Source organism: Lathyrus oleraceus, chromosome 5 (genome assembly GCF_024323335.1).
Source record: "Lathyrus oleraceus cultivar Zhongwan6 chromosome 5, CAAS_Psat_ZW6_1.0, whole genome shotgun sequence".
Taxonomy (NCBI): domain Eukaryota; kingdom Viridiplantae; phylum Streptophyta; class Magnoliopsida; order Fabales; family Fabaceae; genus Lathyrus; species Lathyrus oleraceus.
Genome location: NC_066583.1, coordinates 278,685,289 through 278,711,420, shown reverse-complemented (window position 1 = coordinate 278,711,420; position 26,132 = coordinate 278,685,289). Strand labels below are relative to the sequence as shown.

The following is a 26,132-nucleotide window of genomic DNA, read 5'->3' as shown; positions in this document are numbered from 1 at the left end:
GCAAAGGATACCGATTCTTGATCGTCACTTTATTCAGTTGCCTGTAGTCCACACACAACCTCATAGTACCTTCCTTCTTCTTAACCAACAACACTGGTGCACCCCACGGTGACACACTTGGACGAATAAACTTCTTATCCAACAGATCTTCCAACTGACTTTTCAATTCAGCTAACTCAACAGCAGACATACGGTACGGAGCCATCGATATCGGTCTAGTACCAGGTACCAATTCAATCGAGAACTCAACTTCACGCTCTGGCGGTAACTCATTCACTTCTTCCGGAAACACATCAGGAAAATCACACACCACTGCTAGATCACGAATCACTAGTTTATCTTTAGCCTCTAAAGTTGCCAACAGCATAAACAACTCTGCCCCATCTGCCACTTCCTCATTCACCTGCCTGGCTGATAGAAACAGACTCTGCCCTTCCTCAGTCTCAGGAAATATCACCGTCTTATCAAAACAGTTGATATAAACTCGGTTAAACACCAACCAGTTCATACCCAAGATAACGTCAATCTGCACTAATGGAAGACACACAAGGTCTATCCCAAAATCTCTACCAAAAATATTCAAAGGACAACTCAAACAAACCGAAGTAGTAGTCACTGAACCCTTTGCAGGAGTATCAATCACCATACTTCCACGCATCTCAGATATCTCTAATTTAAGCTTCACAGCACAATCCACAGATATAAAAGAATGAGTAGCACCTGTGTCAATAATAGCTATAAGAGGAAAGCCATTAATATAACACGTACCTCTGATCAAACGATCATCTGCAGAAGTCTCAGAACCTGATAGAGCAAAAACCTTGCCTCCTGACTGATTCTCCTTCTTCGGCTTAGGACACTGGGGACTGATATGACCCAACTCTCCACAGTTGAAACAAGTTACAGTCTTCAATCGACACTCTGCAGCCAAGTGACCACCTTTCCCACACTTGAAACACTTCATCTCAGCACTGGTACACTCATGAACACGATGTCCAGCCCGACCACATCTATAACACTTAGCAGGAGCACTAGAGTCTCCCCCACTAGGCCTCTTCATGCCACTCTTCTTCTGAAAACCTTTGCCAGCTGCATACGGTTTTCCACGATCCATCTGATTCTTACCCTTCCTATCAACCCTCTGCTGATAGCTCTCTGCTCTAGCCTTGGAATCCTGTTCAAAAATTCTGCAACAGTCAACCAAGTCAGAAAACACCCTGATCCTCTGATATCCAATAGCTTGTTTGATCTCAGGACGCAACCCGTTCTCAAACTTCACACATTTCGAAAATTCTCCAGCAGCCTCATTATAGGGAGTATAGTACTTTGACAGCTCGGTGAACTTCGCAGCATACTCAGTAACCGACCTGTTACCCTGCTTCAATTCCAAAAACTCTATCTCTTTCTTTCCTCTGACATCTTCTGGAAAATACTTTCTCAGGAGCCTTTCCCTGAACACAGCCCAAGTGATCTCAGTATTCCCAGCAGATTCCAACTCAGTGCGGGTAGCAACCCACCAATCATCAGCTTCCTCTGACAGCATATGTGTACCGAACCTGACCTTCTGGTTATCAGCACACTCAGTTACTCTGAAGATCCTCTCGATCTCCTTCAACCACTTCTGAGCACCATCTGGATCGTATGCTCCCTTGAACATTGGAGGATTGTTCTTCTGGAACTCACTCAGTTGACGAGCAGCTCCCATTCCTACAATATTTGGATTCCCTCCAAGTACTCCAGCCAGCATACCCAGAGCCTCAGCAATCGCAGCATCATCTCTGCCTCTTCCAGCCATCTCTATTCTGAAAACCCAACAAACTAAAACAATAAGTACTGATAGGGTTACACAACTCCTATCCCGTACAGGGAAAACAGAATAATTACGACTCGACACGACCGACTATGCTCTGATACCACTAATGTAACACCCTTCTAAAATACCCCAAAAATTAATTAAAATAATAAACATATAATCAGAGTAATAGTGCACCAAGGGTGTCACACAAACATTCCACACCATTTAAACAATATAACAATCATGCTCTTTTATTTAATTTAAATATAAAGTATTTGCACAATTACGCAGCGGATAGAGATCAGCTCAATCATGCAAAACATGTAACATCACATGTAATTTAGTTCAACAACAACAACAATAATAATCAAAGTGTTCCCGCCCGATGTTACATCTATCAGAGCATGACCCACTAGGGAGACTACACTAGACTCCAAGCATTTGCTTCTACTCAACTCATTTCTCGTTACCTGAAAAATAGTTGTAAGGGTGAGTTCCTCAATCAATATAATAAGCATTATAAAACAACATGTAATGCCAAGTAATTAACACATCAATCACCCTAATTGCAATACTCATTCAGTAATAGCTCATTGGCTTAAACATCATACTCAACATCAATATACAATACCAGTATAATCTCAAATCATACTTAACAACAACACAACACACGTATAATATTGGAACACATCCATTCATATTATACGCCATACATATTTTTATGCAATGAGACTCTACACATGCGGTACCGACTATTCTCGAACATATAGTTCAAGCTCACCGATCCCTCCAGATACGGCTACTAAGCTCACTAGTCCCACTCATTTGAGACCTAGTGACTCACTCACTAATTCCTCACCATGGGAATTAGCTACAGCCCCGAAGGCTAGACTATGCACACTAATCATCTAGTATGCAAACATCAACAACAACCCACAATGGTTCACTCACTAATTCCTCACTATGGGAATTAGCTACAGCCCCGAAGGCTATGCCATGCATGCTAATCATCTAGCAATGCAACATCAACAATAATTCAAGAATAAACATATGCTCACACTCGGAGCCATACAACAGTCCATTCACACATACATGCATAATATATACATTCACAGCACCATGTACATCATTATACATCATCAATCCTTCATCACATAAGCATGTCAGATTATATCAAACAACAACCACAATATTAGTACATTTCAATATTGCATATACTGCTCAAAACAGCGGGAATTTATCCCTATTACACCATAGGCAACATAGGCCAACCCTCAATTAGGTACACCAGGTTTAAAAACAATAATTTTTCACTCTGCAACAGTGTTAACCGGTTAACGCCCTGGGTTAACCGGTTAACGCAGGCAAAACTCACTTTCTGGCAAAACGCAACAGTGTTAACCGGTTAACGCCCTGGGTTAACCGGTTAACGCAGGAAAAAACTCAATATTTTCACATTTCAATACAGTGTTAACCGGTTAACACCCTGGGTTAACCGGTTAACGCAGGCCAAACAACAATTCCTGCGCTAACACACGGCAGAATGCAGAATTCCGCCGTTGGAAGACTTCCGGACCTCCGATTCCGATTCCGTAAACAGCTATACGATCGGGAAAAACATTACTCACACAAATACCGATTTAATTTCAACTTTCAACACAGTTCATCCAACAACATTTCAACATTTACAAATCCCAATTAGGGTCAAATTAACGGTTTATCACTACCCATGACATATTATCCCAAAATACCCATTAATCGACGATAAACCCCCCTTACCTTAACAATCCGGCGAATCTTTGAGCTTCAAGCCTTTCCGTTCTTCAACCTTTGCTCTTCAGCTCCTTTCTCCTCTTCTCTGCCCTTTTCCTTTTTCACGATTTCTCTGTTTTCACGTGAAAATGTTTTTACTCCCCCTGGGCTTTTTCCTTAATTCCAACTTATATATATTTTCCAAATAATAATTATTATTCCAAAATAATAATAATTCAAAAAATAATAATAATAATAAAATTTCCAATTATTTAATTAAATTAATAATTAAATTATTAACTCAATTCAAATAATTATTTTATTATTATCGGGGTGTTACACCCACCCCCTTCATTATGAAAAGGAATGTACGAGAAGAAAAAACAAATATCAAAATACCATACTTGAAGATCACATGCACTAATATGAATGTTACATCACTGATTTAGATTATTCACCTTTTAGGTTCACACAAAAATATTGGCGCCCATTATAAGACTGCGATAAAACTTACTCGATCCCATTGTTATGGTGGTAATTGTAAGAACAAAATATGGTTGTGCATTTGGCCTTATGTTTTGATGATAATAATACATAGATTCATAGAGAATAATTTTGTTTAGTGTGCAGTTACTAGATACAAGTTCTAACTCTGAAGGAATGATGCGTGACGCCATTAAACTCTAAACCTAGGGCACTCTGACTCTGAGATATGTGTTATACAAGATAATCAAGCACTAGACTACTCCACTCAATGCTTCTAAACATTTCTCATCACAAGCTTTATGACTTTGAAGTTTCTGACATTGTCAAGCTCTGAAGTCTTGCGCCCAAATAACTCATATGAACTGTGTCACCAGACTCTGAAGACCAAGTTTTGATGAACTGGATCAAGACTCTATAGGCAAAGTTTCTGAAGATTCTCTCATACTGACTATGATTCTTCTCCTATGCATGCTTCATCAACTCTCTATCTGAAACCCCTAAATATTTAAAGATAAGATCAAAAAGGTTTTACGTGAGAAAATAGTATACAATACAAGATTAAAGATTCCTTCCACTACATTGATTTTGTGGAGAAAGGATTGTATTCATGTACCACTGTGTCTCCCATTTTCACAGACCGTTATGCAAGGAAACGACTATATTTGTGTATTCAACTTCTACCCTCAAACATATTTTTTCATTGCCTATATAAAGTAGTCTTAGAAAAGTGGAACAATGTTCAATACTAAGAAAATATTGTTTATGGGAACATTGCATACAATGAAATATTTGAGAGCAAAAAAACATACACATAAGAAACTTTTGTTCATACTGTTCATAGAATATATTTTGTGTGAAATACTTTTTAATTCATTTATATATTCTACTCTCTTATAAGCATTTTTTAAACACATTTTGCATCTCAATCTTTGTGATTGTATTTCCTTGAGTGACTAGGGTTTAGTCAGAAATACTCAAGAAGACATTGACAGTTAGTCTTTGTGATTGTAGTCAAGTTTGGTTATAGTTGATTAAATCCTTGTGATAAGGAGAAATCATCTTGACGAATGGACTGAAGGTAGCTTTGTTAACAGTGAACCAGGATAAAATTATTTGTGTTCATTATTTTTGTTCTTAGTTTTCTCATTGTCTTTTTGGGTTACAAATTTTTTTATTCTTGAAATCCAATTCAAACTCCCCTTTATTGTGTTTCTATTACCTTCAATTGGTATTAGAGTCTAGTTCTGGTATTGATTATTTATCAAACACTTCACCGTGTCAGATAAAGATCCAGATTTATGGAGCACTATGGCAGGAATCCCTCCATCGGTCGCACCCGTTGGTAACAATGAAAGAGATCACTATAGTGCCAAACTCCCAGTTTTTAATGGATAAAAAATTGACTATTGGAAAGATATAATATATATTTTTCTTGGTCATGATGTATATCTATGGGATATGGTAGTTGATGGCTACATTCATTATGTTGATGGCAGTGGTAACAAGGTAGAAAGAAGAATGACAACTGATCAACAAAAGAAAGATTACAAGAATCATCATAAGGAAAGAACTATCTTATTGAATGTTATATCATACTCTGAGTATGAAAAGATCACAAATACAGACACAACTAAGTCTATATTTGATTATTTAAGGATGACTCATGAAGGAAATGCTTAAGTGAAAGAAACCAAGGTGCTCGCCTTGATACAAAAGTATGAAGCCTTCAAAATGGGGGACAATGAAATTGTTGAGAACATGTTCTCAAGGTCTCAGACTCTAGCTGCAGGACTGGAGGTTTGGGACAATGGTTACTCTACTATAGGTCATGTTAAGAAAATTATCATAAGTTTACCCAAGAGATGTAGGCCTATGGTAACTGCGCTTAAGCTATCTAAGGATTTGAACAATACTACTTTTGAAGAACTTGTAAGTTCTTTGAGAAGTCACAGGATAAAGCTTGAAGAGGATGAGCCTCAAAGAAAAGTTAAACTTGTGGCTCTAAAATCTATGGGAAAGTCTGGAAATACTAAAGCCTTTCAAGCTGAAGAATAAGAGGAATCTGAAGAAGAATATGAGTTGTCTCTTCTTTTCAGAAGAGTTAACCAACTTAGGAAGAAAATGTTGGTGTAAGCCCTAGAGGCTAATACTTTTGGTACTTGTATCGAATTATTTATTAATAATAAAAGGTTTTTTCTTTATTATGTTTGTTTAATAAAGTCCCTAGAATAGCTAGTCCATTTAATGTATCAAGTATGACTTAATCATGAGATCCCATTAAACATAAGGACATTATTCTTAAAATATCCGTAGTTGAGCTTTGTTGTGAAGTGGGATAACATTAAAGCATTAAGACTATTATGTATATAGACTGATGATCACATCTCATGGATCATGGATAAGGAGTTATCAAGTCTTAAACATAGGTATGAATATTAGGAGTAATATTTATACTAGATTGACCCACTATGAGAATACTATATAGAATGTTATGCAAAGTGTCATAACCTATTCTCATAGTGATAGTGGTGTATACCACCCTTCGACCTGAAACCACTATGGACCCTAGATGTAGAGTCAAGTGCTTTATTGCTGATCAAACATTGTCCGTAATTGGATGACCATAAAGACAGTTGATAGGTACTCAACGAAGCATGCTAAGGGACATGAGTGACCTAGATGGAATTTGCCCATCTTGCATAACAAGATGAATGTATAAGGGCCCAATATTGAACTGGACAAGGATGACACGGTCTATGCCTTGTGTTCAATATAGACATAAGGGCAAAATGGTAATTATACACATAAGTATTATCACAAAAGGATTTGTCAGATCACATGACATTTTCGTGTCTTGGGTAGCAGTGATGCGTTGCTAGATACCGCTCACTATTTATTATGTTAAATACGTGATTTAATATAATTGTCAATGCCGCGAAAACCTACATGGTCATACACAAAAGGACGGATTGATGAGAGATACAGTAAATAAGGAACACCGTAAGGTACGATGCACTTAAGTGAATTGTAGAACATCGTAAGTTACGGTGCACTTAAGTAGAATATGAAATATGGTAAGGTACCACGCGCTTAAGTGATTTTGGTATATCATAAGATATGTGCCACATACACTTAAGTGGGGTTTTTAGCTTACAACCCACACAAGTGGTTCTATAAATAAAACCCTTGTGCAAAAGCATTTGACCAAATGTAAATTTCATTTCTCTCTCTCTCTCTCTCTCTCTCTCTCTCTCCCTCTCTCTCTCTCTCTCAAAGCCTTCATTCATAGTAGCTAGCACCGATACTGAAGGAATTCGCTCGTGTGGACTAAGTAGAGGCGTTGTCACCATTCAACGTTCGTGATCACTCCTTCGATTTGCATCAAAGATTTCAATCTCCACAAGAGGTAACGATTCTATCACTGATCATGCCCATTTGTAAGGATCACTAATGGAGACATTTTAATTTCCGCTGCATTTTGGATCGCTAATATCCTTAAGTGGTATCAGAGCCACTTATGAAACCACGCATCTGATAGCTGTTTATTTTCTGTATTAATACGATTAAAAGACAAAGTGAACCAAAGAATAAACGAGTAATTAAACTTGACATCATGTGTGTACGATTTGGATGGTTGATATTGACTATGCTTCGGAATTCGACGTTAGTATGGTGAAGCAGCGATACATCGATCGTTCATAGGTTACACAATTGAGATCGATCAAGTTATATATATGATATAAGTAATTCTGATTCAAAATACGGTATATATGATATAATGTTTCTATTTCGTTCATTCAAACACTTAATGGTTGTTTTCCTTTGAGCAATCAATGGTCATTTGCTTCGGAATCCGACAAAAGTATGGTGAAGCAATGACATATTGATCAATCATACTTAATTAACAATTGAGGTGTGTTTGACGGTATGAAATTGATGCATTAGGGTTCATGACGGTACAAGGGTTGTTTTGTCAAAGAGTTATGCGATTATGGTTGTTACTGCGCAAGATCAGTCGCCGAAATTTAATTTGGTTTATTTAATTAACATAATTTAAATTAATAATAATAATGTGTTTATTATTATTGTCTTGTGGTGATCGATTATGGCCTTAGTTTTTCTTTATTTTGTTTTAGGATTTTAAAATATGACCTGCATGTCGTGCCTCTCTTTTAATCTCTTAATGTAACTTCTTTTCTCATCTCACTCCCTCGTATGTAAAACGAGTTTCTTTTATGTAATGTAATGTTATGAAGAAAGAGAAGAATAAAATATCAAAGGAGGACAACCTTGAAGATCTTGCTTGGAGAAGCTTATATCATTATTAGGTTAGCTTAGGTTCTCTCATTGGCTTGGGAGAACAATTGCGCTAGGGGCCATAACTGTTTCATTTTGTATGTATGTTGATGCATGTGAATGTATGTTGATGCCTGTGAAAGACAATTTATATGATAAATAAGCCGGTGAGATCAGAATAATTGCAAATCCCCTCAAATTAAATATTAAGTTTATGCTTTCCAAGTTTTAGCACTCATCAAGATTAGTATCGAATAATGTAGGTTTCGCCTACGCGAGGTGCATGTTCTATATTAGTAAGGTGCGATGGGATAATTGTAATATCCAATTGCTAAAACAATGGGTCAAACTTAACTAAACAAATTATAATAAAATTATATACGTTTAGAAGCAAGAGTTGGAAATGATCCATGTGATGGATTGGAATAAGGAGTTATTCACCCAACTAAAATATTCGAGAGTTGTATTAGATACAATTGGAAGAAGTTCCTACCTAAATAACCTAGTTTTGTGTAATCCGCCTACGCGGACTTAAAACAAAGTGAAATGTGGATCTCGACCCACTAGAAAATCTTCAAACGGGATTTTCTGAATCAAATGATGAGAGTCATTTGTTTTGAGTAAAATAGTGGGAGCATATTTAATTAAAGGCCTAATTAAATATGTTATTTTAGTGATACTTATATTTTAATTATTTTTCATGTAGATTACCATGACAACAAACACCTCTAATAATATTTTGCGATCAATCCTTGATAAGGAAAAATGGTTTGGGACAAATTTTCTGGATTGACACCGAAATCTAAGGATTATCCTCAAACATGATAGAAAGCTGTATGTCTTGGAGAAACCTGTTCCTGAAGAGGAACCTCCTAGTTCTGCACCTAAGACAGAAAAATATGCTTATAAGAAGCATGTCGATGATGCCAATGAAACTGCTTGCCTCATGCTAGCTACCATGAACTCAGAGTTGCAAAAGCAACATGAGAACATGGCAGCGTTCGATATGATCGAACACCTGAAGATGCTCTATCAAGAGCAGGTAAGGCATGAAAGGTTTGAAGTTTCAAAAGCCTTTCTACAAGGAAAGTTATCTGAGGGAACCCCTGTAGGTCCCCATGTGCTCAAGATGATTGGGTATATGGAGAACCTTGAGAGGTTGGGTTTTCCCCTCGGAAAGGAACTTGTGACTGATTTGATCTTGCAATCGTTGCCAGATAGCTTCAGTCAGTTTATCCTTAATTTCAATATGAATGATATGGACAAATCTCTTCCTGAACTTCTTTCCATGTTAAGAACTGTTGAGCAGAATCTAAAGTCAAAAGGGAAGTCCATTCTGATGATCGGAAATGGAAAGAGACAGAACAAAAGGCCCACCAAGCAGGGTGGTAAAGGGAAAGGCAAGGAAGTTACCAAACCCAAACTCACAGCTCCTGCTTTGAAGCCTGGTGGAGGAATAGCAAAGGAAGGCACCTGCTTCCATTGCGGTAAGACCGAACATTGGAAGAGAAATTGCCCAAAGTACTTGGAAGATAAGAAGAATGGAGTAGAGACTTCAGCTTCAGGTATTTTTGTTATTGAAATTAATTTATCTACTTCTGCATCATGGGTATTAGATATTGTATGCGGTTCTCACATTTGTATCAATGTGTAGGGGCTAAAAAGGAGTAGAGATTTGGAAAAAGGTGAAGTTGACCTACGAATTGGCAATGGAGCAAAGGTTGTTGCTTTAGCCGTAGGAACTTATGTATTGACTTTACCTAGTGGTTTAATAATTCAGTTAGAGAATTGTTATTATGTACCTGCAATTAGAAGGAATATTATTTTCGTTTCTTGTTTAGAAAAGTTTGGTTTTTCATTTATAATAAAGAACAATTATTGCTCCATTTATTTGAATGATATATTCAATGTTATTGCACAAATGAACAATGGGTTATATGTCATTGATCTTGAAATGCCTATTTATAACATTACTACTAAAAGGATGAAACCTAATGAGTTAAATCCAACTTACCTTTGGCATTTTCGATTAGGCCACATAAATGAGAAACGCATTTCCAAACTCCATAAAGATGGACTCTTGGAATCTTTTGATTATGAATCATATGAGACATGCAGGTCTTGTTTAATTGGAAGGATGACAAAGTCTCTATTCACAGGAAAGGGTGAAAGAACTAATGATCTTTTGGCCCTCATACATACTGATGTATGTGAACCATTGAACATACCAGCCATAAGAGGTTTTCAGTACTTCATCACATTTACTGATGATTTCAGTAGATATGGTTATATGTATTTAATGAAACACAAATCAGAGTCCTTTGAAAAGTTCAAGGAATTCAAGAATGAAGTACAAAACCAAATAGGTAAGAATATTAAAAATCTTCGATCAGATCGAGGTGGTGAATATTTAAGCCTAGAGTTTGATGACCATCTAAAAGAGTGTGGGATTCTATCCCAACTTACTCCTCCTAGAACACCCCAATGGAATGGTGTATCTGAGTGAAGAAATTGAACCTTGTTAGATATGGTCCGATCCATGATGAGTCACGCCGATCTTCCAAACTCCTTTTGGGGTCATGCACTATTGACAACAGCTTACACACTTAACCGTGTTTCATCCAAAAAGGTTGAGGAGACACCATATGAGATATGGAATGGTAAGACATCACATATGTCTTACATGAAGATTTGGGGTTGTGAATTTTATGTGAAACGATAAATTTCAACTAAGCTTGAGCCCAAATATGACAAATGCTTATTTGTGGGGTATCCTAAAGAAACAAGAGGGTATTACTTCTACAATCCTTCTGAGGGCAAAATGTTTGTCGCTCGAACTGGAGTTTTCCTAGAAAAGGATTTTACTTCCAAAGGAATCAATGGAAGGAAAGTAGAGCTTGAAGAAATTCAAGAATCAAAAATCATTAATACACTTATGGAGGAATTAGATCAGGAAGCACAAGTAGTTGTGGAAGAGCAACCTGCTCAAGTAGAACAAGACCAACGTAGGTCAAGCAGGACACATCACCTACCTGAGAGATATGGATATCTCATAACTGATCAAGGTGATGTATTACTCATGGATCAAGATGAGTATGTGACCTACCAAGAAGCCATAACTAGTCCCGAGTCTGAGAAGTGGCTAGAAACCATGAAATCTGAAATGGATTCCATGTACATAAACCAGGTTTGGACCTTGGTAGAGCCTCATGTAGGAGTTAACCCTATAGGATGCAAGTGGGTCTTCAAAAAGAAGACTGACATGGATGGTAAGGTACATACCTATAAGTCAAGACTAGTTGCAAAAGGATATAAACAAATTCACGGGGTTGACTATGATGAAACCTTTTCACCAGTTGCAATGCTTAAATCTGTTCGAATTTTACTTGCTATTGCTGCATATCATGATTATGAAATACGAAAAATGGATGTCAAAACTGCTTTCCTTAATGGGAATCTTCTTGAGGATGTGTACATGACACAACCTGAAGGATTTGACATACCAGAAGAAGCCCAAAAGATATGTAAGTTACAAAGATCAATCTATGGATTGAAGCAAGCTTCCAGAAGCTAGAATCTTTGTTTTGATGAAACAGTAAAACAATATGGATTCATCAAGAATAAAGATGAGCCTTGTGTCTACAAGAAGGTTAATGGGAGCATGATCGTCTTCCTGGTATTATATGTAGATGACATATTACTCATTGGAAACGATGTCCCTACCCTGTAACAAGTAAAGTCTTGGTTGGGGAAATGTTTTTCTATGAAGGACCTAGGTGAAGCAACCTATATATTAGGAATCAGGATCTAGAGAGATAGATCATAAAAACTGCTTGGCCTAAGTCAGAGGATCGGAAAAATAGCAAGTGTACTATTTTTACCGATGTAGTAATAAGGAGTTTTATTTCCAAGTATCGATCTCGAGGATTGCGTAGGAAATACTTATTTTAATTTGATTCTATCAGAACAAAAAGATAATGGTTTGGTTGTTTTGAAATAGTAAACACGAAAATAGTAAAAATAATTGATGAAGATAAAAGATGCTAGGGTGAGTGGTTGAGTTACCCGGTTATGAATTCAGTCAAGATTTCCTTAATACATATGAAACATTCAATCACCTAACCTCAGAATGTTCTTACTTAAGTCCTTAAGGAAGAAACTATTAAACTACCAATTCTTACTCAAATGTCCATTCAATTAATCATTGGTTTTAATCATACAAAATATCAAGGTTTACGGTGATTTACGAAAGTTACTAGTCCTAGATGATGCATTCATAAACCCAATTGTGTGAAAACCCTACCAATCACAATCCTGTTATTGGAAGTCATAGATCAATTTGTATTTGTCCGATACAAAAGCATAATAACATCACACAATTGAATTGAAATACGTAACATAGTAATCAAGAAATCATTGGTTCAAATTCATAGCATGCGATAACATCAGGACCACCCCCCTAGCATCAGGGGGTTTAGCCTCTCATAGTACTTAAAAAACTCATAAAGTAAAGATTAGACATTACAAGGAATTAGGAGAGTTTGATATTCAATGGTTGATACCCTTGAATCTCGCCGTCTTCAAATCCGTCGTATTCGCTATCTTCTCCACTGCAATGCTTTCGTTCGTCTGTCAAAAGGTGTGTTCTTCTTTCTCTTCTAAGCCTTCTTATAGCTTCAGATGACTCTCTTCCAAGCTAAAGGTCCAAACTACCCTTAATGAGCAGAATCGGTTCACACAGCAAAAATTAGGTTTTCCAAGCTGCGTTCAATCAACACGGCCGTGTTGTGGCACACGGGTGGCCGTGTTGTTCTTCAACATTAATTATTTTCAGCATAAGTTACAGTGGCAACAACACGGGCCGTGTCCCTACACACGGGTGCCCGTGTTAATGCACTGTTTTAATCAACACGGTCGTGTGGTGGCACACGGGTGGCCGTGTTGATCTCTGTTTTCTGCTCCCTCTCTGCTCTGCTTGATCAACAACACGGGCAGTGTTGTGGCACACGGGTGCCCGTGTTGACCTGCTGTTTTCTCATATTTTTGTCCTTCAGAGTGTCCAGAACTTCACCATTCTTGCTTTTAAACCTGTACCAATAACACTACCAAACGAAGCATAAACGAGATCTTTTTGACATAAACTCGTAATCAAATGCAATGCAATACCAAACCAACAAAACATTATACTTGACTCAAATGCAACTAAAAACAAACATAAATCTTACCAAGGTGATGAAAATATGTCGGATTAGCGGCGGGAATTCAATGGAAATGGTGACCGATCATACATATATAGACAAAGTGCTGAGACGCTTTAATATGCATGATTCCAAGAAAGGATTCATACATATGCAACATGGCTTATGTCTATCAAAAACACAATCCCCTTCAACTAAGGAAGAAATGGATCGCATGAATAAGATTTCATATGCATCTGCAATAGGATCTATCATGTATGCCATGTTATGTACTCGACCAGATGCCTCGTATGCTTTAAGTGCAATGAGTAGGTACCAATCTTATCCCGATGATGCTCATTGGGTAACTGTCAAGAATATCCTTAAGTATTTGAGAATGACTCATTCTTGATATATGGAGGTCAGGAAGAGCTTGCTGTAATTGGATACACCGATGCTAGCTTCCAGACAGTTAAGGATGACTTTAGAATTGCAATCTGGTTATGTGTTTTGCTTAAACGGTGGCACTGTGAGCTGGAAAAGTTCAAAGCAAGATACAATTATTGATTCTATAACCGAGGCCGAGTATATTGCTGCCTCAAGTGCAAAAAAGGAAGTTGTGTGGATCAAAAAGTTCATTAGTGAACTTAGCATAGTTCCTAGAATTGTGGATCCCATTGGTCTCTATTGTGATAACAATGGGGCTATCGCACAAGCTAAGGAGCCTAGATCTCACCAACGATCCAAACACATACTTAGGAGTTATCACCTCATTCGAGAGACAATAGATAGAGGATATGTGAAAATATGCAGAGTACCTACACTTGACAATATTGCTGACCCACTGACAAAGCCTTTTGCACAGCAGAAGCATGATGGCCATACTAGATCTATGGGCATTAGGGGTATGCCTGATTGGCTCTAGTGCTAGTGGGAGATTGTTGGTGTAATCCCTAGAGGCCAACACTTTTGGTACTTGTATCGAATTATTTATTAATAATAAAAGGATTTTTCTTTATTAAGTTTGTTTAATAAAGTCCCTAGAATAGCTAGTCCGTTTAATGTATCAAGTGTGACTTAATCATGAGATCTCATTAAACATAAGGACACTATTCTTAAAGTATCCGTAGTCGAGCTTTGTTGTGAAGTGTGATAACATTAAGCATTAAGACTATCATGTATATAGACTGATGATCACATCTCATAGATCATGGATAAGGAGTTATCAAGTCTTAAACATAGGTATGAATATTAAGAGTAATATTTATACTGGATTGACCCGCTATGAGAATACTATATAGAATGTTATGCAAAGTGTCGTAACCTATTCTCGTTGTGATAGTGGTGTATACCACCCTTTGACCTGAAACCACTATGGACCCTAGATGTAGAGTCGAGTGCTTTATTGCTGATCAAACATTGTCCGTAACTGGATAACCATAAAGATAGTTAATGGGTACTCAACGAAGCATGCTGAGGGACATGAGTGACCTAGATGGAATTTTCCCATCATGCGTAACAGGATGAATGTCTAAGGGCCCAATATTGAACTGGATAAGGATGACACGGTCTATGCCTTGTTTTCAACATAAGGGCAAAAGGGTAATTTTATACACATAAGTATTATCACAAAAGGATTTGTCAGATCACATGATATTTTCGTGTCTTGGGTAGCAGTGATGTGTTGCTAGATATCGCTCACTGTTTATTATGTTAAATACGTGATTTAATATAATTGTCAATGCTGCGAAAACCTACAGGGTCACACACAAAAGGACGGATTGATGAGAGATAAAGTAAATAAGAAACACCGTAAGGTACGATGCACTTAAGTGAATTATAGAACATTGTAAGGTACGGTGCACTTAAGTAGAATACTAAATATGGTAAGGTACCACGCGCTTAAGTGATTTTGGTATATCATAAGATATGGGCCACATACACTTAAGTGGGCTTTCTAGCTTATAACCCACACAAGTGGTTCTATAAATAGAACCCTTGTGCAGAAGCATTTGACTAGATGAAATTTTCATTTCTCTCTCTCTTTCTCTCTCTCTCTCTCTCTCTCTCTCTCTCTCTCTCTCACACACACACACACACACACACACACACACACACACACACACACTCAAAGCCTTCATTCATAGCAGCTAGCACTGAGACTGAAGGAATCCGCTCGTGTGGACTGAGTAGAGGCGTTGTCACCATTCAACGTTCGTGATAACTCCTTCGATTTACATCAAAGGTTTCAATCGCCACAAGAGGTAACGATTTTATCACTGGTCATTCTCATTCATAAGGATCACTAATGGAGGAATTTTAATTTCCGCTGCGTTTTGGATTGTTATTCTCCTTTAGAAAAAACAAAGTAAGTTCATAGGCTCTAGAAGGATAAATGGTCGCTCTGAGTCTATATATGGACTGAACAAGTCAGTTGCTGGTAAAGGTGTTACTTGCTTTTAGTGCAAGGAGTCAGGTCACTGCAAAAATGAATGTCCCAAGCTAAGAAAAGACAGACCAAAGAAGAAAGACTTCAAAGGGAAGAAGAAAGGTCTGATGGCTACCTAGGATGACTCTGAATCCTCATGATATGACTTTGAGGAAGAGCAAGCTAATGTGACATTGATGGCAAGCATAAAAGAATCCGATGATAAGACTCAAACAGAATCAGAATCAAAATTCGAGTGAGACTCTAAATATGTATTTTCTAATCTATCTCGCTTTGAATTAGAATCTTGTTTATATGAAATTATGGAAAAATATCAAAAGCTTCAGAACAAATACAAGGATCCGAAACAAGTCCAAGTATCTGAATCTGAAGAATATAATAAGCTTAAGAAATATTTCTCCACTCTGAATGAAGAATATTTTATTCTTAAAAATGAAAACTCTACACTTCAAAGTAAGATTTCTAAACTATAGGAGGAAATTATTTTAGAAGCATCTATGGATTTTGAAAATCTCATAAAGAAATATGAAAAATGTTTTCAGACAGTTATGGCTAGAAACATAGATATAAGCAAGACGACTTCAATGACCTATGGAGTTAGCAGAAATGGAAGAAGAGGAATTGGTTATGTGCCTAAAGAAAAACCTATTTTAAAACCAAAGGCAAAACCAAAAGCTCTTTATTCACATTTCTCTTATGCACATATACAAAATGATTATTGTGAACAAAGACCAAAGTTCTCTAAGAGCTTTGGGAGAACTAACAAAAAAGGATCCAAAAAGATGTGGGTATCTAAGGTCAAAATAATATATGTTACAGACATCCTTAGCAGTGTAGCGGTGTATTTGTCGCTATATGATTTATTGATTAAATCATAAGCAGTGCATACAATGAATCGAGTCGCCACCGCACTTTTATTTATCCTAAGGACTGGTTAAAAAGCGAACAAAAACCTAAGAAGTTTTACACGTAGAAAACTAATGAAAAAGATCAGAGAATCTGGGTAAGGGGTAAATTACGCAATGGGAAGGTGTTAGGCACCCATCACGTCCTAGGTACTCCTAGGGAGCCCTTTTCACACTTGTTGTATAAAAAATGTTTATTTGTTTTGACATATTGTGCAAACATGAATGGGATGATGAGAAAAGAATGTACAAGTTAATTATTTTTGTGTTCGAACGGATGAACCCGTTGCCTACGTACCTTCCATCAAAGGTAAGGATCAAAACGCCGTAGTTCGGCTAAAAGATTTCCAAAAATTATTGAGTTCAATTTTAAAACACAAGAGCACTAAGGCTTTTCATTACCAATGGGAGAAAACTCAACCAATCATCAACAATCCACCATGCGAGGACGGCTTCAACATACTAGTGAAGGGTTAACCCTATAATAAGTATGGAAGACTTACAATCAACTCACTAAGGATAAGGTAAGATTTACATCAACCACTATGGTAATTAAAACCTAAGGCTAATGTATGAAAACTTATTAACAATGGACAAAGCCAAAACAATTGAATGGGTGAAGTTAATTGATTATGATTATTCACAAAATATGGTCAAGGTACGATTAATATTGATTCAAAGAAGTGTTATGAAATGGAGTTAGAAAAGTCAAGGACTTAGGGTCCAGGTTTCTAATTTGAAAAGAGGTGAGAATGTTTGCACAACAAGTCAAAGTTTTTTGAAAGCAAAGTGTGAAAAAGTTTAGGACAAAGAGGGTATGGGTGATGGATATGTAAAACTTCTTATAAAGGTTCACCTCTTGAAATCATATAGAAGATGATTCAAGTGTGTCCTTAGGAATGAGGCAACAAAGCGAGTAAAAATAAAGCAAGGTGATACCGGATGCCATCAATGGTCTTATACCAATCTCACAAAAGCAAAAGCGGATGTCGGATACCAATACATGGGTTTACACCAATCTCCTAAAATAAACAATGATACCGGATGCCATCAATGGTCTTATACCAATCTCACAAAAGCAAAAGCGGATGTCGGATACCAATAAATGGGTTTACACCAATCTCCTAAAATAAAACAAAACTTGGAAGTCGGATGCCAATCTATCTGGACTTAAACCAACCTCCAAAGTATGGTCATAGGAATATAAATGCCACATCACAGGGACTTACAATTGCATCCTCTCACACAACAAACAAGAGCAAAGAAGATATGAGTGACCAATGAGGTCTTACACTCTATCCTTCCATATCATGGGAACAAAAGCCAATCAATATGGTCTTACAATTGTCCTCAATGGGTAAACAAACATAGATCACAAGGATATGCAATAATGATCATATAAGAATTAACAATCAATAATGATGAATGCACAATGGCAAGTAAGCATGTACAAATGCAACAGTCAATCAAGCAAACAAAGTCATTTAGCACCCACTATAACAAAACAAGGAGGCTCAATCAAAGGGTTTGACTTAAAAAGTCCACTGGAATAGGCGAATGGCGCTCTTAACCTTGCCATTGAGGGGCTAAGGTGAAGCAGATGAAAGGATATGAGGGGTGTGCCTCATCACTCTTATCTCTGGTCAGAGAGAGTATTGAATATCAGAAGGTGTGGGAGTTCAGAAAGATGGAACTCTCTCCACAAATTGGACTCGATAGATCTTGGGTTTGGATCTCAATGCTACAACCATGTAATGGGAGCAAGGAGAAGACACACAGAATAGTGGGAGATAGGCTACATATCTCTTATATCCACCAATTGCCTCATATGAGGTCTTTACCTGCTTAGGACAAACATAAACATCGCCTCTTAAGGAGGACTTCAGACAGTTGCCTGGCTAAATAACAAGCCAGGTCTTCCAGACTACATGGAGACAAGAGAGTCTACCTTAATGCAAATGCTATACAAGCAAAGCAATGCAAGTTCTTAAGAGAACTGAGCAACTATGGGTACCTGAAATCAATCAAATATAATCAGAATCCCAACATAAACTCAAAACAACAACATAAGAATCAACAAATAATGTACAATCCAACAATAATGTGCATAGCACAAAGCTCAAGTGAACCAAGCACCCTACAACACAAACAGATTAGTTCACAATAGTCAAATGAAACAATTCAACTTGCATTAATTCCTTTTAAGCACTTTGCTTCTTAGCCTGAAAAGTCAAAGTCAAAGTCAAACATGAGTAACAAGACCACTAGGACAAGCCTAGGGTCAAAAGGAGGGAAAAAATTTAAAACAGCAAGTGAAACATGATCATAACCAAGATTTATCAATTAAAAAGAGAACCTAATTGGCCTCACATCAAAACTATGCACTAATTTCATTTTATGCACAATTTAACTCAAAGTAGGCAAGTGTGAATTATAAAATGAGTAAACAGAATGATTACATCCAAACAAATATCAAAACAGCTCCATAAATTCCACAAAAATTCCATCCTAAACAGAACCTATTCAATGAGCTACATATCAAATTTCATATCATTTGGACATATGGAAGTAGGGAAATTAAATTCAACATGTCATGGCATGCAAAAATCAACCTAAACTAGGTCACAAACCAAGTGTCAACTTCAATCAATTGTAAAACAGTGAGATCAAATTAGAAATGAGTGGGACCAAATCCAAATTAAAGCTATACATGTTAGAAAGCACTCCACCAAATTTCATATTCATAGGGTAAGAAATGAGCATTTCACAAGATATGGAAGTTTGCTACTCAAGCAAAACCCTAAAAATGCTAAACAGCAATCAGAAATCCAAATCAAATAGGAAATGTATCAACAATTCCTACAAAAATTCATGGTGAAACTAGACATATACAAGTCATCTCATGCAAAAAATCAGAGCCATAGGCCTAAGGTAAGCATGGAAAAATAAATCATGAACTCAGCATAGCATAGTGTGACACATATTGTCACACTCAAAAAGAATTAATCATATCTATCAATCCAGAGATCCAAAAATCACAAATTACACATCAAAATCTCCAGGCATGAGTCAAGAATCATCATATGAAATTTCATTCAATTTGGAGCTAGCATGATTATTTGGTGATTAAAATGGTAAAACATATGAATAATACACACATGACAAAAATCATTAAGCTAATCCAAAATTTTACCAGGCACAACTTAAGTTACTATACCTAAGAAAAACTAGATTAAATTCTGAATCTAACAAAAAAATTCCCACCTAATTTGGATTAAAATTGATTAAGATATGATTTTTTGAAGTTTGATTAAATAATGAAATGATTATTTAAATGAATTAAGTGGATTAATTATCAGCGAGTGGCAAAACTGTAATAACGTGAACCAGAGGCCAAAACGCATAGCTTCAATAAATTGCGTGGCGCGCTCTCATTGGACGAAACAGGCGGTAAACAAGATTTTGAAAATGGCCAGGCACTGAAGCGGATCTACACGCGATTTTCCAGAACTTCTCGCGAGCTTCATCGTTGTTCTTCGTCTCCAGATTCGGTTATGCGCATTTCTCAACCAAATTGAACGAACCTTATACCGTTCTCTCCGTCTCTCCGCGTAGATCAAAGATATGGCAATGGTTTTGTCTATAAGTCAATGTACATAAAGATCCGATCCAAAATAGATTTGTCACACAAACTTTAAATCACAATATCTTGATGATTAGTGGATGAAAACGCATGATTCAAACATCAATACACTCTACGTTCAACGCACTATCGAATCCATATAACAATTGCATGATTTAAAGAGTTCGATTTCCAAACTTCTTGATGTGCAGCTCGTGAATCCTTGCTCGTTTCGTTCCAATTCGTGAAAACAGATGCAGTAGCTTGATTATGAAGGTGATTGGTGAAGAAATTTCAGCTCACACGTGCATGAATCAGTGGGAATTTGCAACTGCCATTGGCATTCAAGATTTGGACAGTTGGTTTTCAGCTCGATTTCCACCTCCAAATGCTTCAACAGAAATTCAATATCACCTGCACATGAAGAATCCACAAAGAAATCGCATAGAGGATCAAAGATTCTTGAGAAAATTGGAAAAAAGTGAATGTGAAAAGTGTGGAAACTTGAGAGAATTTTGTGAGATTTTGGCTTTGATCTGAAAAAGTGATTATCCTCCCTTTGATTCTGTTAGGATTAGTCTTTTATATGTGCCCTTAATCCACTCCTTAATCATGATTAGGCAAAAATTGGTAATTAGCAAATGAAGCTCACTTAAGCATTTTGGCCTTTTTGCCCTTTCTCTTATGCAGCCAATTTTTCAGTCCAAACTTGGTTCAAGCAAGTTCCAAATACCATTTGTGATGTGTTGGAAAAAGCCCCATGTCAAAATTCCATGTAATTTGAAAGTTGGACCATTTTGCCCTTGGTTTTTAATTAGTACACTTGAAAAATGTCCTTTTTATGTGAAGGTTTTTGGCAAAATGTGATGATGGATTATGAAAGTACATATCAAATGTGGTTTGCTCAAAGAAGAACCATCCAATTTGGCCATTCCATGTGAAAGTTATGCCACTTTGAATTTAGGCATTTTCTGAAAATGATTTGATCATAACTTGCCAACCATAAATGGGAATTGCGTGTTCTTGGACTTTTTGGAAAGGCAAGAACAAGATCTTCAACTTTCATGTTGGACAAATTTTGATTTGAAGCTTGGTTCATGATGTAATTTTGAGGAGAAAAACTTTCCATTTTGGGCAAGTGAGAATTACAGGTCATTTCCATTTTGGGAAACTTTTTGTCTGACTTCAAATTCTTCAATGATGATCTTTGAAATGCCAAATGAAGCTTATGGACATGAATGAGACTTTTCCAACCATCTCACACCTTCCAAATCTTGATTAAATGCACAGTTGACCACAGTTGACTTTTCTAGGGTTTTGGTTGACTGGGCCATGTTCTGATGAATTCCAAGCCTCTTTCACATGAGATCTTGATTCCAAATGATATCACAACTTAAATGAACTCTTTATGAATGATCATGGTGTCCAAATTCTTCAAGAATGGTCACCATCCAATGCTCAAGGCTTGATTTTGACTGTTTGACCTAGTTAGCTTCATCTGCAAGAAACATGATTAGATGACAATATTTTTGTACTTTTGGTTAGATAACATATGAAAAGCAATGACATACAAATGCAATACATGCTTGGTGATCAAGAACCACACTCACAAAACACCCACCCACTAGGAGGGAAGCTAGGGTGCACAAATGATCCTTGAGGCAATGTTATGATATGCTATGATGCCTTGAGGCCATGAGGGATCTTAGGGCAAAAATTGGGGTCTTACAAGCAGCACAATTAAAATATCAATCATGGTATCTGGACTCTGGTTGCTCATGACACATGAGGGGAAGAAGCCATATGTTCCAAGATCTGAAACTTAAGCCAGATGGCTTCGTGGGTTTCAAAGGTGATCAGAAAGGGAAAATAATAGGCTCTAGAATAATTGGTAATGATTCTCTCCCTTCTATTATTAATGTGTTATTAGTTGATGAATTAACGCATAACTTATTGCCCATAAGTCAATTAAGTGACAACAGTTATGATATAACCTTTAATCAAAAGTCTTATAAAGTTGTTACTCAGAAGGATGTCTCCATTCTTTTCAACGACAAGAGGAAAAATAACATTTACAAAATTAGACTTTCTGATCTTAAAAATCAGAATGTAAAATGTCTTATGTATGTAAATGAAGAGAAATGGGTCTGACATAAACGATTGGTCAATGCTAGCATGATAAGAATTTCTCAGCTAAATAAGCTAATTTAGTCAGAGGCCTTCCAAATCTGAAATTTTTTTCACATGCTCTTTGTGAAGCATGTCAGAAAGGCAAGTTTTCAAAAAACATCTTTCAAAGCAAAGAATTTTATTTCTACCTCTAGGCCTTTGGAAATCTTGTACATTGACCTATTTGGACTAGTGAAAACGACTTCTATCAATGGCAAGAAATGTGGTTTAGTCATTGTTGATGACTACAGTAGATGAACATGCGTTAAATTCTTAAGACACAAGGATGAGTCACATTTTGTGTTCTTTACCTTCTGCTTACAAGTGCAAAACGAGAAATACTTTAGAATTGTTAAAGTCAAAAGTGATCATGGTGGTGAATTTAAAAATAAAGATTTTGAAAAACTCTTTGATGAAAATGGAATTTCCCATGATTTCTTCTGCCCAAGAACTCCATAACAAAATGGAGTTGTAGAGAGGAAAAATAGGACTTTGCAAGAAATGGCCAGAACCATGATCAGTGAAACAAATGCGGCTAAGCACTTCTGAGCATAGGCAGTTAACACAACATGATATGTTCAAAACAAGATCTCTATAAGACCTATTTTGGGTAAGACTCCTTATGAATTATGGAAGAATATAAAACCCTACATTTCATATTTCCATCCTTTTGGGTGTACTTGTTTTATTCTGAACACTAAAGGCAACCTGAACATGTTTGATTCTAAGGCACAAAAGGGTATAATGTTAGGAAACTTTAAAGACTATATAGTATATAACACTAAAACACGAATTGTTGATGAATCAATTCATGTCATATTTGATGACAATCTTGACTCTGAAAAGTCAAAGATAATTGAGAAGTTTACAGATCTGGAGATTACCTATTCAGGCTTTGAAGTTAAAGCTTTAGAAGCTAAAGATGCTGAGGCAAAAGACTTTGAAATTGTTCAACCAGAAGCTGTTGAAATTTAGACCCCTCTGAGAAAGCACATACAAAGGTCTACACATTCTGAAGAGTTAATTATGGGAGATAAAACTGAACTATTCAGAACCAGATCCTCATTCAAACCTTCTGAAGAGACGCTTCTGGGTTTAGTGTCCCTCATATAACCTACATCTATTGATGAAGCACTTTTGGACACTGAGTGGATTCTGACAATGCAAGAAGAATTATACTAATTCTTCATAAATGATGTGTGGAATATTGTGCCTAAACCCAAAGAAATTCATGTCATTGGGACAAAATGGATCTTTAGAAACAAACTGAACAAAAAAGGAGAAGTCGTAAGGAACAAGGCCAGACTGGTAACACAAGACTATAGTCAGCAATAGTGAATTGACTATACTGAGACCTTTGCATCAGTTGCCAGGTTAAAATTTATTCGTCTCTTAATTTTTGTTGTTGTTAATCATAACATCATATTATATTAGATGGATGTTAAAAGTGTATTTCTGAATGATTACGTAACTGAGGAAGTGTATGTACACCAACCTCTTAGTTTTGAAAATCATAAAAACCCATATTTTGTTTTCAAACTTAAGAGATCTTTGTATGGTTAGAAACAAGCTCCTAGAGCATGGTATGAAAGACTAAGCACTTTTCTTTTAAAAAAGATTTTACCATAGGAAAGGTTGATACTACTTTGTTCTATAAGACATTCAAAAATTATATTTTAGTTGTTCAAATTTATGTGGATGATATCATATTTGGTTATGCTAATGCTACCTAGTGCACGGAGTTTGCTAAGTCAATGCAGAAAAAGTTTGAGATGATTCTGATGGGAGAACTCAAGTTCTTCCTGGGTATCCAGATTAATCAAAGTTTAGAAGCAACATATATCCATCAAAGCAAATATACCAAAGAACTTATGAAGAAGTTTGACATGTTAGATTGCAAGATATCTAAAACTCCAATGCATTCCACGTGTATTTTGGAGAAGGATGAGGTAAGCAATAAGGTAGAGCAAAAGGTATACAGAGGTATGATAAGTTCTCTCTTATACTTAACTGCTTCTAGACCTGACATTTTATTTAGTGTCTATTTATGTGCTCGCTTCCAATCAGATCCTAGAGAATTCCACTTAACAGTTGTTAAGAGGATATTTAGGTATCTGAAATGTACTACTAACATTGGCTTGTGTTATAGAAAATCAAAAGAGTACAAGCTAGTAGATTATTATGATGTTGATTACGTTAGAGATATACTAGAAAGAAAAAGCACTTCTAGAAGCTATCAGTTTTTGGGAGACAACTTGATCTCATGGTCCAGCAAGAGGCAATCGACAATTGCACTATCAACAACTGAAGTTGAATATATTGCAGCATCTAGATGTAGCACTCAAATCCTCTGGATGAAAAGTCAGATATAATATTTTCAGATATATGAGAGTAACGTTCATATTCTTTATGATAATACCTCAACTATTTGTTTATCTAAGAATCCCATTTTACATTCTAGAGCTAAACATCTTGAGGTTAAACATTACTTTATACGTGACTATGTTCAGAAGGTAATTCTAAATTTTAAACTTATTGATATAAACCATCTATAGGCTGATATCTTCGCAAAACCCCTTGTTGATGATATATTTGTTTTCATTCTGAAGAATTTGAAAATGGACTTATGCCTAGAATGAAAAATATGTATATATAATGTTTAATTTCTTAGAATGATTAAATGAGACTCTGAGATTTTTTTGAATCTTAACAATGAGTCTTCTGAAGTGAGAAGGTTTCTTGTATCATAAGCATCTATGCCAAACCTCTTTATAAAAATTTCGGCCTTCTGGATACTAAATAGTTGCTATATTAATTAGTTGTCAATTAACCTAGGTTTGTGGTTCAGATTAAAGATAAGTGTCTTAAACTGAAACGCTTCTAACGGTTGAGCGACTCATTGGGAGATGAGATTTCTTAGGAATGAGTAAAATCTCTTTACGTCTTCCCCTTTATAAGATTTGTTTCACTATTCAAGATTTTGTCATCATTGCAAAACCTTTATAAAACCCACTTCACTCATAATTCAAACACTTACTCTACTTACATACCTATACTTTCTCTCGTTAAAACCAATTTTTCTCTGCAACCCTAAAATACATTCTTCACCATGGCCGATTCTCAACAACAATAAGCTACTCAAGAACAACATTTGTCTCAACAAGGAAAAGAAAAATAAGGACTTCAAGAAATTACTCTTTCTACTCCTGTTACTGAATTAGAGGTTTTATGTGAAATGATCATGGATTTTGACAACATCAAGGAAAATGGGCTTGCTCTTAATGAAGGTGTGAAATCTCAAGGTTGAGAGGAGTTCTTAAACCTCCTTAAAGGGCCGGTTTACCCTGAGTTGGTGAAACAATTTTTTTTTTCATGTTGTTGCTTCAAAACTCCAAGTCACTTCATATGTTTTGAGGCACAAGATTAGCATTTCTGAGAAGTCTATAGCAAAACTTCTCAATCATGATGGATCTGGGAAGAG

At 36.4% G+C, this 26,132-nt stretch overlaps 1 protein-coding gene across 1 annotated transcript; it reads left to right on the top strand.

Moving 5' to 3' along the window:
• Positions 1-24,405: 24,405 nt before the first annotated feature.
• On the top strand, positions 24,406-25,023 carry LOC127080197 (secreted RxLR effector protein 161-like). The gene has a single exon (XM_051020528.1). It carries the CDS (start codon positions 24,406-24,408, stop codon positions 25,021-25,023), a length of 618 nt encoding a protein of 205 aa, XP_050876485.1.
• Positions 25,024-26,132: the final 1,109 nt, after the last annotated feature.

Excerpts from the sequence above, each read along its gene's own strand:
- LOC127080197 (XM_051020528.1), top strand. The coding sequence starts at position 24,406 with ATGCAGAAAAAGTTTGAGATGATTCTGATGGGAGAACTCAAGTTCTTC.